The sequence below is a fragment of the Littorina saxatilis genome, linkage group LG5, assembly GCF_037325665.1.
Source record: "Littorina saxatilis isolate snail1 linkage group LG5, US_GU_Lsax_2.0, whole genome shotgun sequence".
Taxonomy (NCBI): Eukaryota; Metazoa; Mollusca; class Gastropoda; order Littorinimorpha; family Littorinidae; genus Littorina; species Littorina saxatilis.
In genome coordinates this window covers 51,205,121-51,217,956 of record NC_090249.1, presented here as the reverse complement: position 1 = coordinate 51,217,956, position 12,836 = coordinate 51,205,121, and the positions used below count along the sequence as shown (strand labels likewise).

Here is a 12,836-nt window from a genome sequence, read left to right as displayed (position 1 = left end):
TGGAAACTTTCGGGAAAGCTGATATAAAACTCGTGCGTTTGGACGTGATTCAACCAAGCTTACGGGAACTGACCATCTTGTTTCTACTTCAGAGTTCCACCCACTCGACCAAACAGTAAGTGATTCAGTGTTTTCTATTGTCACATACTTATAGTGCTGTTAAAACATGTTAGGTTACTTTCAAATGCTTTCTTTAGATTTGTTCTAGATTTCATTCCACTTTTCCTTCATCGGTTTCTGTTTATCGTTTGCGTGTTATAACTTTAAAGAATATTTCAATCTACACATCTTAACTATTGTTTTTGCTACTATCACTTGTTACGTCACATTTCAACTTGGATAAATGATTCGTCTTATTTCAATACTTGTCACAATAATTCACATATTTGAACGACTTGGACATTATTTTATTATTATCTTCGTCTTTCCCTCCTTATTCTCTTCACCACCACCACCATCACCGGCCATCCTCACCATCCTCACCATCCTCATCATCCTCATCATGATCATCATTATCCTCATCATCCTCATCATCCTCCTCATCATCATCATCATCATCCACCAGTGTGGGGGAAGCTGTTACTGTCGTGTGTGCTTGTCTGCGCCCTGGTGGCTGTCGTCAGCAGTGAGAGAGATGGCGAGGAAGCCACCCACCAGAAAATCACCATGGGAAGTAAGTCTTACTTTTTGTTTTATATATATTTACTATTACCACTGTCGTCAAGTTCGTAAAAGCCGCAGTACTAGCTACCCGTGTTATACACACTATCTCAGATCCCCCTTTGCTTTGACATGGGATACGACCATTCCTCTTCTTGGACACGGCAAGTTGACTTTGTCTTGGTGTTGTTGGTGTTGTTGTTGTTGTTGTTGGTGGTGTTGTTGTTGTTGGTGTTGTTGGTGTTGTTGTTGTTGTTGTTTTCTAAGTGGAGGGATGATCGTATTCTTTGTTAATGGCTGACCAGCTCTGATATGGTGAGCCGAGTCTTCAACACGGGAAAGACTCTGTCTTGATGGGGCCTTCTAATCCACACTGGCACCGCTCACATTTATCTTTGTTTGATAAATGTCTTTGATGACGTGAAATCTGGCTATCAATTACAGAAAATAGGTTTATGCAACTTAGGTCCTATGATCGCATGCTACGCAAGGACCAGCTCGATCCGTCTCGGTTTGCGGGTCTCGGCTGGCCATGCCTTAGTAGTCTTAGTGATGAGTGATCCTGGGTTTTCACTGTCGATCTTTTAGTTTCAGGCCGACAGAGTGAACACATGTTTTGATATCGCTTGACGCGACTTTTTTTTCTTTCAGAGTCTGGACCGGTGTGCACGAAGCAGGGCAGGAAGTGTGTGTTCAACGCCACCTGTGAGGCCCACCGATGTCGCTGTCCCGCTGGCCAGAAGGGACAGGCAGAGATCGAGTGTGTCAACAAACGTGAGTACAGATCATTATTGCACAGAGACCATGTTACACCTTTAAAGGGCAGTGTTTATCTCACCAGCATGTTTATGGTGTACATACAAACAGCTTTGCATCTGATTTAAGAGCACTTTGGTCCCTTTGTGTCTCAGATCTGTATAAGGTTCTTCAACATTTTGTCAATTGAATTATGTTTGCAGTATACATGTATCGGATTTATTTTCTGACGAGGTACGACACCAATCTACGAAACGCCATCATCCAATGTTCCATAAACAGAATTGTTAGTGAAGTTTATGTGTTGAAAAATACTCTTTTAATCAGAAATTCCACTGTGTCATACTGTATGACGCAATGTTTTACAGTGGATCCACTACTTCCGTCATTTTGGACAGCAATGTGTGCTAGGTTAATGTAATTATGTTACAGGAGAGCATCTTTGTTGCATTGCTGGGGACCCGCACATCCGGGCATTTGGCAAAGCCTTGGCCACCATTAATCTGCCATGTCGCTTCAGAGCTACCCGGTCTGTGTCTGCCTGTCTTTGTATTTCTTTTTTTCTTTCTTTCTTTTTACATTTAGTCAAGTTTTGGCTAAATGTTTTAACGTAGAGGGGGGGATCGAGACGAGGGTCGTGGTGTGTGTGTGTCAGTGTGTGTGTGTGTCTGTGTGTGTGCGTAGAGCGATTCAGAGTACACTACTGGACTGATCTTTATGACATTTTTCATGAGAGTTCCTGGGTATGATATCCCCAGACGTTTTTTTCATTTTTTCGATAAATGTCTTTGATGACGTCATATCCGGCATTTTGTAAAAGTTGAGGCGGCACTGTCACACCCTCATTTTTCAATAAAATTGATTGAAATTTTGGCCAAGCAATCTTCGACGAAGGCCGGACTTTGGTATTGCATTTCAGCTTGGAGGCTTAAAAATTAATTAGTGACTTTGGTCATTAAAAATCTGAACATTGTTATTCAATTGTTTTTTTTATAAAACGATCCAAAATTACGTTATCGTATTCTTCATCATTTTCTGATTCCAAAAACATATAAATATGTTATATTCGGATTAGAAAACAAGCTCTAAAAATTAAAAATATAAAAATTATGATTAAAATTAAATTTCCGAAATCGATTTAAAACCAATTTCATCTTATTTCTTGTCCGTTCCTGATTCCAAAAACATATAGATATGATATGTTTGGATTAAAAACACGTTCAGAGAGTTAAAAAGAATAGATATATAGAAAAGCGTGCTATCCTCCTCAGCGCAACCGCTACCGCGCTTTTCTGGATTGTTAATTTCACTGCCTTTGCCACGAGCGGTGGACAGACGAAGCTACGAGTGTACGGTCTTGCGGAAAAAATGCAATGCGTTCAGTTTCATTCTGTGAGTTCGACTGAGCTTGACTAAATGTTGTATTTTCGCCTTACGCGACTTGTTTCCTTTCTGTCTGTTTGTCTGTCTGTCTCTGTCTGTCTCTATTTCTTTCTTTCCCCCCCCCCCTCCCCCTCTCTCTCTTTCCATTTTTGGTATTACAGAAATGTTTGAATAATCTCTCTGGCCACATTTTTGTTAGCGTTTGTAAAGTAGCCGCAAAAGGCTGCGACATTTTGTTATTATTCTTATCTATTATTTCGTAATATTTGAACAAAACCAGTTATAGTTTTCTTGTATTGGACATCTACATGTCAGTTTTGTTATCCAGTTTCGAGATCACAAACATGAATTTACATGAAGACTTCGGAAAATGTGCATTCGCGGTTTACGCGACCAACGAACTTCTGCGCGGCCGTTACGTGGTGAGGAGTGTGCACATCTCGGTGCGCATCGAGGACAAGGCTTCAAAAATACATACAACAGTGCAAGTCTACAAGTACGAGTACAACGTCAACGATACAGAGATCTACAATGTAAGGAGATCTTTACAAATTACTTTCTTGCTATGTTTATCAAATCATTATTAAAATAACTCATTAATCATGATAACGATCATCATCATCATCGTCGTTATCGTCATCATTATCATCATCATCATCATCATCATCATCATCCTCCTCCTCATCATCATCACCATGGGGGGTAGGGGGTAGTAGGAAGGGGGAAGGAGAGCTAGATCAGTTAGTAGCTCGCTGGCTTGGAAACCATTTGATCCCTACCGACGTGGGTTTGACGAGAGTTTTATTTTCCAGAGTCCACTTTGTTCATACTTCCCCTGGTGTCCAGAACTCTCTCCGGAATAATCAATAACGTATGCAAAAATTCTTGTAATGTTTACAAATTCTCCTTAAAGTAATACTCATATGTTGGCATAGGATCCTAAAAGTTTCAAATTGACACACACACCTCCCACGACTACACATGCGATCGACACCTGCATCAGTATGAATGACGTAACACACAAAAAACAAGGGAGATAGCCAGATTGAATAACGTGTCTTGAATAAGTAAAGAATCTCCCCGTATGTCAAAGTTGTCGAGTTGTGCCCTTTCTGAATGTTCGTCAATTTTGTTTTATTTGTTACCTTACGTTTTTGTCGGGTCGACCATGGGGGTATTGCTTTAAGCAGCGATCACAAGACCCCTGTGTAAGAATTTGATTGCCAGATGGCTAAGTAAAGTGCCTTTGACGGCATAACAGTTTGAAAGAAATGATAACGGCTGGAACGTTTTTGCTGAGTTGGGGTACATAACATGTGTTAATAATTGGTCTGCAAAGTTTATATTTCATATAAGACTAGCAAGTTTATTCAGTAAAGTTTCTCGTCTATTTTCATACACGTTTGACAGTTCCAAACTCGCATAATCCACCGCGACAACATCTGGGACGGCCCCAAGGACGAGGTGGATGGCGTGACTCTCGTCCCGAGCTATGACGAGATCAACAACTTCGCCATCCTGGACGTCCCAGCTTGCGGCACGCGCATCAAATACCGAGCCTTTGACCGCCGCAGGGCAAAACACCAGAAACAGCTGCCCGGACTCACCATCCAGGCCCCTCAACACGCTGAGGTACGTTTCAGGAATAATGTGAACAAGGTCTTCGTCCTTCATACGTACGCCTTTGCAGGCCCACTCTGCATCGTGAAAACCTTTCGCCTCACTGTCTCAGATCTTTCCAGGCTTTTCCATGGGATATGACCATCTCTCCACTAGGTTACTCACATAAATTAACACCATCACTGCTTGCTGTGGTGAGTTTTACTTTTTTTGATGAACTAATTTCCGAAAAAAGGTAGCAGTGCCTTTTACAAAATTAATTCTTTGAAAACAAATACCAATGTATCGATTGGAGATTGGATTTCCCTTCTTTGAGTCATGTGACGTCAGAGGCCGACAAAACTTTATAATTTGGCTTTTCAGGTTGACCGAAACTTCAAAGGAACTCAAAAAAAAAACCGTCATGTGTTTGATTGCATGTGTGTGTGCTGTTCAATGTCAAAACAACAACAAAGTGAGTACATGACGTGTGTTTTGTAGTTCCTTTGAAGTTTCGGTCAACCTGAAACGCCCAAATATGAAGCTTATGTGTTTGATTGCATAGTAACATGTGGATTGCATGCATGTGTGTGTGTGCTCGTTCAGTCGTCAAAACAACAACAAAGTCATAAGTACCTGAAAGGAATTCGATCGATACATAAATGTTATTTGCGTGTTTGACCAAAATATGACATTTTACACAGATCTCGACAGTCATTGTTCACCTCGACCGCTAGCGCGGTCTCGGAGAACAATGACTGTCTCGATCTGTGTAAAATGTCATGTTTTGGTCAAACACGCAAATAACGTATAATGTCTCGACATGTATTTCTCTCTCTCTCGACTGTACACAGAAATAAGAACAGCCTCGCTTTCACCTAGATCCTGCCTAAAAACAATGTTCAGACCTCATGTTCAGACTCGGCGTAATAATACCGAAAGGACTACTTTTTAGCGGTCAAGTTCAGTCGTCCGCATACTCGAAAGTGAAAAAAAGATGAATCGTTTTGCTACAGTATCAGAGGATGAACTGTCGAAGAAGAAAAAGAATCTTGTGCCAACCACTACGCAGAAGACCATCCGAGTTGTCCAGAAGAAGTTCTGAAACACGTCACGTTCCAAATCAAAAGACGACATTCTATTCTCTTACGTCACTATTCTTGGTTTACGGTAACATTCGGCGGCTTTGCTGCGAGTATGCCATAGTCTTGGTTGGCCGAGACCTTGAGGTGGAATGCGAGTGATTAGGTTTGTTGATTTTGCTCGGAGAAGTGGTCCGTGTTCAAGCAAGTTTCTTTCTTCTTTGAAAACAAAAACCCTAAGACCAGTGAATGTCGAGATATATATGTTAATTGGATCTGTGATCCAAACATGCCTTTTGGTCAATCTCGATGGCAGTTTATTCCACTCGCCCTACGGGCTTGTGGAATAAACTTCCATCTCGATTGACCAAAAGCCATGTTTGGATCACAGATCCAATTAACGTATACTGTACACAGAGAGCATCGAAGCTGCTCATGTTTACTATGTGACCAAGTGTAGGGATGGTCTTATCCCTTGTAAAAGCTGCTCATGTTTACTATGTGACCAAGTGTAGGGATGGTCTTATCCCTTGTAAAAGCTGCTCATGTTTACTATGTGACCAAGTGTAGGGATGGTCTTATCCCTTGTAAAAGCTGCTCATGTTTACTATGTGACCAAGTGTAGGGATGGTCTTATCCCTTGTAAAAGCTGCTCATGTTTACTGTGTGACCAAGTGTAGGGATGGTCTTATCCCTTGTAAAAGCTGCTCATGTTTACTATGTGACCAAGTGTAGGGATGGTCTTATCCCTTGTAAAAGCTGCTCATGTTTACTATGTGACCAAGTGTAGGGATGGTCTTATCCCTTGTAAAAGCTGCTCATGTTTACTATGCGACCAAGTGTAGGGATGGTCTTATCCCTTGTAAATGCTGCTCATGTTTACTATGTGACCAAGTGTAGGGATGGTCTTATCCCTTGTAAAATCTGCTCATGTTTACAATGTGACCAAGTGTAGGGATGGTCTTATCCCTTGTAAAATCTGCTCATGTTTACTATGTGACCAAGTGTAGGGATGGTCTTATCCCTTGTAAAAGCTGCTCATCCCTTGTAAAAGCTGCTCATGTTTACAATGTGACCAAGTGTAGGGATGGTCTTATCCCTTGTAAAAGCTGCTCATGTTTACTATGCGACCAAGTGTAGGGATGGTCTTATCCCTTGTAAATGCTGCTCATGTTTACTATGTGACCAAGTGTAGGGATGGTCTTATCCCTTGTAAAATCTGCTCATGTTTACAATGTGACCAAGTGTAGGGATGGTCTTATCCCTTGTAAAAGCTGCTCATGTTTACTATGTGACCAAGTGTAGGGATGGTCTTATCCCTTGTAAAAGCTTGACCTGTTTTCACGAGGCGGAGTGGACCTTCACACTGGTTTGTCTTCCCACAGTGGGCCAGGGTTTCTGGATCCTATCCCCACGGAGTGTGTGGCGTGCCCAGTGATCCTCGCTCTCTCTACAACGACCGTGCTGCTGAGCTCAAACTTGACGACGACAACACTGCCCTCCTCTACGACATTCTGGACGAGAAGCCAGATCAGATGTGAGCTTAACTCAAATCTTGTACGGGGGTACTTCCACAAATCACATTCCCTAAATGTTACGCAAAAGAAGTAGAGGTTACATGCCGAGTCTCAGTGATTATTAAAAATAATGGTCGAAGTTGGCGGATCATGAAAAATGCGAGCTTCAGCGAGCTTTTTCATGACCGCGAACTGAGACCATTATTTATAATAATCACTGAGACTCGGCATGTAACCACTTTATTCCTCCTTTCTTCAGTTATTCAAAGAAAACAGGAGTTTTTGTGCGAAAGTTTGATCGAATCCGAATCACTCAACCAGTCAACCTGCGCAGGCGATCGATTTATGCGCGGTTGTATAGTTCCGTGCAAATCATTCCATTCTGTTAACAGTTCTTGTCAGTTTCCCTGTTTTGGACTAAAATCAAGTACACAGAAACCCGTCTTCGTCTATTGCATTGGAAAATTTTACACAATATATACCCCACCAATATTTTGCTACATAAGATGGGAATTCGTCAAACAAATCTTTGTCAGTATTGTAACGAAACCGACTTCATCGAGCACTTTTTTTGGCAGTGTAGAGCAGTGCAACCCATATGGCAGGAATGTCAAGGGTACATATTTAAATGTACAGGCAAAAATATAAAGTTAAGCTGCGAAGAGGCTCTTTTTGGGTATTTCACACGTGATATCCCCAGAGAGAAAACCTTCATAATTAATCACCTTATATTGATATCGAAAATGTGCATAAGCCAGTTTAAGTACGGAAATCCAAAAACTAACATGAAGATCTTATTTCAGAACCAAGCTCGACTTCGAAATTTCTAGTAAAATTGAACTGTGTATAAGAATATAGATAACTAGTAGTATTGTGCTGTTAATGTAAAGTTATTTATATATGCGCTGTATGATGCTGTGCTGAAAACTAGTACTGTAATTGGTAATTGATAAATTCTCGCCTTTGTCTATCGAGCGTTGGATTAATTAACTTGTTATGTATTGTCCCGCTGAAAATGTATTATATAACAGAATTATGGGAACAACAACAACAACAACACACACACACACACGCACACACACACACACGCACACGCACACACGCACACGCGCGCACACACACACACACACACACGCACATACACGCAAACATTAGTTAAATTGTTGTTGAATTAAAAGTAATTTAATGGAAATGTAACCTGCAATGTAAAAGAAAACAAAATTAAAATTTCATTAAAAAAAAAAGACCAATGAAGAAGGATATGCTCACCGCCCAAAAAGAAAGAAAGAGAAAAAAAAAAAAAAAAAAAAAAAAAAAAGACGAAAGAGGCAAAAAAAGATGGGTTGAAGCAGCCTTGCATGCAACTGAGGTCAAAAAAAAAGAAAAAAAAAAGTACACAGATATGCTGTTATTCTGCTGTGGCGGTAAAGGCAGATATTGTGTGTTCTGTTTATGTTTTAGTATCGCTTAGGATAATGTTCTTTCGTCAAATGGGACTAGCAAACGAACTTTTGCACCCGTGTTCCAACGTTAATTACTGTATGAAGTTCAGTTTTCTGGGAAAAAAAGTGTATGAAACCGCTTTATGTTGTTTAAATTGATGAGATGTGTGCATTTGGTTGCGTGTGATCTGTTTATAAAATGAAATATTGTTGAAAACTGACCGTCGGATTGCAGTCAGTGTTGTCGAAGAGAGTGAAAAGAAGGGGAACTACTCTTGTCGCTAGACAAAATATGAGTTACTTGCCTTGGGAATTTGCTTGTGATGAACGTTTGTGCACGGCAGATCTAGATTCAGAAAACAACCGAACTCATGGATTTTATATGGAGATTCATGTGTTCAGGCCTGTAGTTGTTAATTTAAATGCGGTATGTTTGTATTGTTTGCTCCAGACTTGGTACGTATAGAGCGTTCGGAACTTTTCAGTCGCAAAAGTAGTACCGAAACAGAACAGCTTCTCAACCCATTGCACTATCAAGGATTCAGGCTGTTGCTGGCTCGTTATTTGTTTGGTTGCTGGGTCATTATCGAAAAATAACTAGCTCTACAAGTTTACAGAATAAAAACTAATAATCATACACACTAAGAACCAAGCACGCAGAGGATCAGTTTTGTTTCTCTATTTTCAGCCAATAGCGCTAAAAGCACATGTAAAATCTTCAAAAATACTTCCAGCATAGGTTTCGGCAGATATAGTTGGAAGCTTATTGTGTGATTAATTGCCACCAAGATATATCCGAAATATACTGAACCGAAGCGGTTGCAGTGCAAATCTCAAAAATTAGTGTTCAATGTTCAAGATTTTACTTTTCATCACGCGGCTGAGTTTTAATTTTGAAGTACTTCGGGGTGTATTGTTTTTTGACAAACTTTCAAAACAAAGAGACTATTTGCAGAAGTCACACTCAAGTGAAAAAAGCATTTCACTCCGAGAATAATGAGTCTTCTTTGGCCAAAAAAAAAGAAGACCCCATGTAGCGTAGTTACATATTTAATTAACCCGCGTGATTAAACACATTTAAAAAAAACAGCTGATTTATGTACAAATGCGTACGTTGAGTACAGTAATTAAAATGAGGGTGTCTTTCAGGGACAACCCCCTGGCGGAAATATGCGAACGCTCCTTCAACCTATTCAAGTCATCAACTGCGAAGGTCGACCATATCAACTATTGTGGTTTCCTTCTCACAAAAGTAAGTCCAGTTTGCAAACAATGACGACGAGCGCAATGGCCCAGTGGTTAAGAAATCGGTCTTCCGTGTGTAAGGTTAATGATTCGAATCCCAGCCTCGTCTGGTGGGTTAAAGGTAAAGACTTTTCCGATCTCCCCGGTCAACTCATGATTGTGCAGACCTGCGAGTAACTTCGTGTGTACACGCAGGCATGACACAAGTTCTGCACGATAGAGATCCTGTAATCCATGTCAGAGAAGAAAAAAAACACCACTCAGCACGTATCCCCGAAAATATAGTATGAATGTCTTAATTGCAATCGCAATGCAAAGCACAAAATCAAAAACAAATTAAATTCACCCTTTTGCACTTGACCTTCTTTTAACCAGGATACCGACGTCGCATCAAACACGAATACAAGTCGCGTAAGGCGAAAATACAATATTTAGTCAAGTAGCTGTCGAACTCACAGAATGAAACTGAACGCAATGCAATTTTTCAGCAAGACCGTATACTCATAGCATCGTCAGTCCACCGTTCAGGCAGTGAAATTGACAAGAAGAGCGGTTTAGTAGTTGCGCTGAGAAGGATAGCACGCTTTTCTATACCTCTCTTCGTTTTAACTTTCTGAGCGTGTTTTTAATCCAAACATATCATATCTATATGTTTTTGGAATCAGGAACCGACAAGGAATAAGATGAAAGTGTTTTTAAATTGATTTGGAAAATTTAATTTTGATAATAATTTTTATATTTTTAATTTTCAGAGCTTGTTTTTAATTCAAATATAACATATTTATATGTTTTTGGAATCAGAAAATAATGGAGAATAAGATAAACGTAAATTTGGATCGTTTTATAATTTTTTATTTTTTTTTACAATTTTCAGATTTTTAATGACCAAAGTCATTAATTAATTTTTAAGCCATCACGCTGAAATGCAATACCGAAGTCCGGGCTTCGTCGAAGACTACTTGACCAAAATTTCAACCAATTTGGTTAAAAAATGAGAGCGTGACAGTGCCGCCTCAACTTTCACGAAAAGCCGGATATGACGTCATCAAAGACATTTATCGAAAAAATGAGAAAAACGTTCGGGGATATCAATCCCAGGAACTCTCATGTAAAATTTCATAAAGATCGGCCCAGTAGTTTGGTCTGAATCGCTCTACACGCACGCACGCACGCACGCACGCACGCACGCACGCACACACACACACACACACACACACACATACACCACGACCCTCGTTTCGATTCCCCCTCGATGTTAAAATATTTAGTCAAAACTTGACTAAATATAAAAAACCACCCAATCAACCAATCAACTACCCATCTATGCAATCAACCAATAACAAAATCAACAACAAGACAACTAGCCTCTTTCCCTTTACTCTTTCAACAGCCAAGAGTCGGCCGCTGTATCGAAGAGGACGCAGCACGTCTTCCCATCGACATCTTCAACGCTTGTCTGGCCGAGAGACAGAACGAGGAGTATGATTGCCACGCTCTCCGTAGTGCGGCCAAGATTTGTGGGTCACTGAAGGATTGGAATGCAACTGCTTTTGCCGATATGAGTTGCCCCAATCTGCCGGTGTCTACGGCACCGGAGAGATACGTCTTCTAACATGCCAACGTCGACGGATGTAGGTTATGAGCGCATTTTCGGTTGTTTGTTTATACACTCGTTTGTTTTGGGGCGGAGATATAGCTCGGTCGGTAGCGGAGCTGGCTTAAAAACCAGTTGTCGCTATCAGCAAGGGATTAATTTCCCTGAGTCAACTTTATGCAGAGTCTCCTCGGTGCCCGAACTCCCCCGTGTGCACGCATGCGCACGATAAAGATCCCAAGCTCACAGCGAAAGTCTCAGGGTTTGTAAACAAGAATACGCGCATGCAGGAAAAGAAGGATTGGGTAGCGCCGTCCTGTATGGCAGCTCGCTTTCCCCAGGGAGAAAGCAGCCCGAATTTCCATTGAGGGTTACCTCACAGGGCTATATGAAACCTTACCCTTATCCTTTTGTTGTTCTTGTTGATGATTTCTTTCTTTGTTTATCTGTATTTTTTGTTTGTTTGTGTCTGAATTTTTGTTAGAGTGTTATTATTAGTTATCGTTAGATCTGGCTGTGATATCTACATTTATCAGTCCCAATGTTGAGAAAGGAGGAATTACAGTTTTGTTTCCTTTTTTTGCTTGTATGTTTAAAAGTACGGGAAACTTTTTGTCTCATGGTACTTAAAGTTATGGAATGAATGTTAAAGTTGTGTTAGATTCACTGCTTTGTGAATGCCGAACATATAGTATTCATACGTGTTAATTTTAATTATGTTTTTTTTTTCTCTTTCAACAGAAATTGCTGACCCCTTTCGCGATTCTTATGTCATCAAAGAACAGAGTTGAATATCATGACAAACATGGCAATGGGCATTGAGCCCTTTTATTTTTTATGCATTTACGACTGAAAAAAGTTGACTGAATAAAACTGCAACAGTATTTGAGCCTCGGCAATTGTACGTGTCTGCGAGCGCGTTTGTGTCTTCCCCCATAGTACGGTTGTGTGTGTGTTTAATTGTTTAAAAAGAAATGCTCATGCATACCTGACAAGCAGTGTATCAGACAGTCATAACATATTACAAGTGCTTTCTCTGTTCTTCTCTGTCTGTTTCTCTGCAGGCACCTCCCTGTCTATCTCAAACACACACGCGTGCACGCACGCAGGCATACCATCCACACACACACACACACACACACACACACACACACACGGCACACACACACACGGTCAAAGTTGTAAAAGAAACAACTGGAGGTCAGCAGAGACTTTTTTCTGAGACAATGAAAATCTGTTCACAAAAATATATCTTCACAAATAGCCAATTGACCAAGATTTACAGCTGAAAAATAGCTTCTTACTCTGGTATCTTGAACCAGACTTCATTCTGGCACCAGAACTTTTAACACCAAAGAGCAATTCTTTACATAGACAAGTGCTTGTTTTATCTGTTAGGATAGACCTCGATAAAGCCTTTTTCAAAGTCCCGACAAATGGGTTCTTGTTAATTCTGCACAGATGTGGCGCGGCAAGCAACATGGATAATGTTCTTCCTCCACAACTTCCGAGCCAGAGACACCGTAGGTGTTCAAAAAGGCATGAAAGTACAGCATGG

The 12,836-nt window shown here is 40.6% G+C and overlaps 1 protein-coding gene across 1 annotated transcript; it reads left to right on the top strand.

Moving 5' to 3' along the window:
• LOC138967405 (uncharacterized) lies at positions 1–12,162 on the top strand. The gene is made up of 10 exons (XM_070339946.1): positions 1–115; positions 566–673; positions 1,312–1,434; positions 1,849–1,945; positions 3,128–3,332; positions 4,210–4,431; positions 6,866–7,017; positions 9,589–9,691; positions 11,075–11,315; positions 12,020–12,162. Coding segments are annotated over exons 1-9 (1,233 nt in total). The 5' UTR covers positions 1–114; the 3' UTR covers positions 11,297–11,315; positions 12,020–12,162.
• Positions 12,163–12,836: the final 674 nt, after the last annotated feature.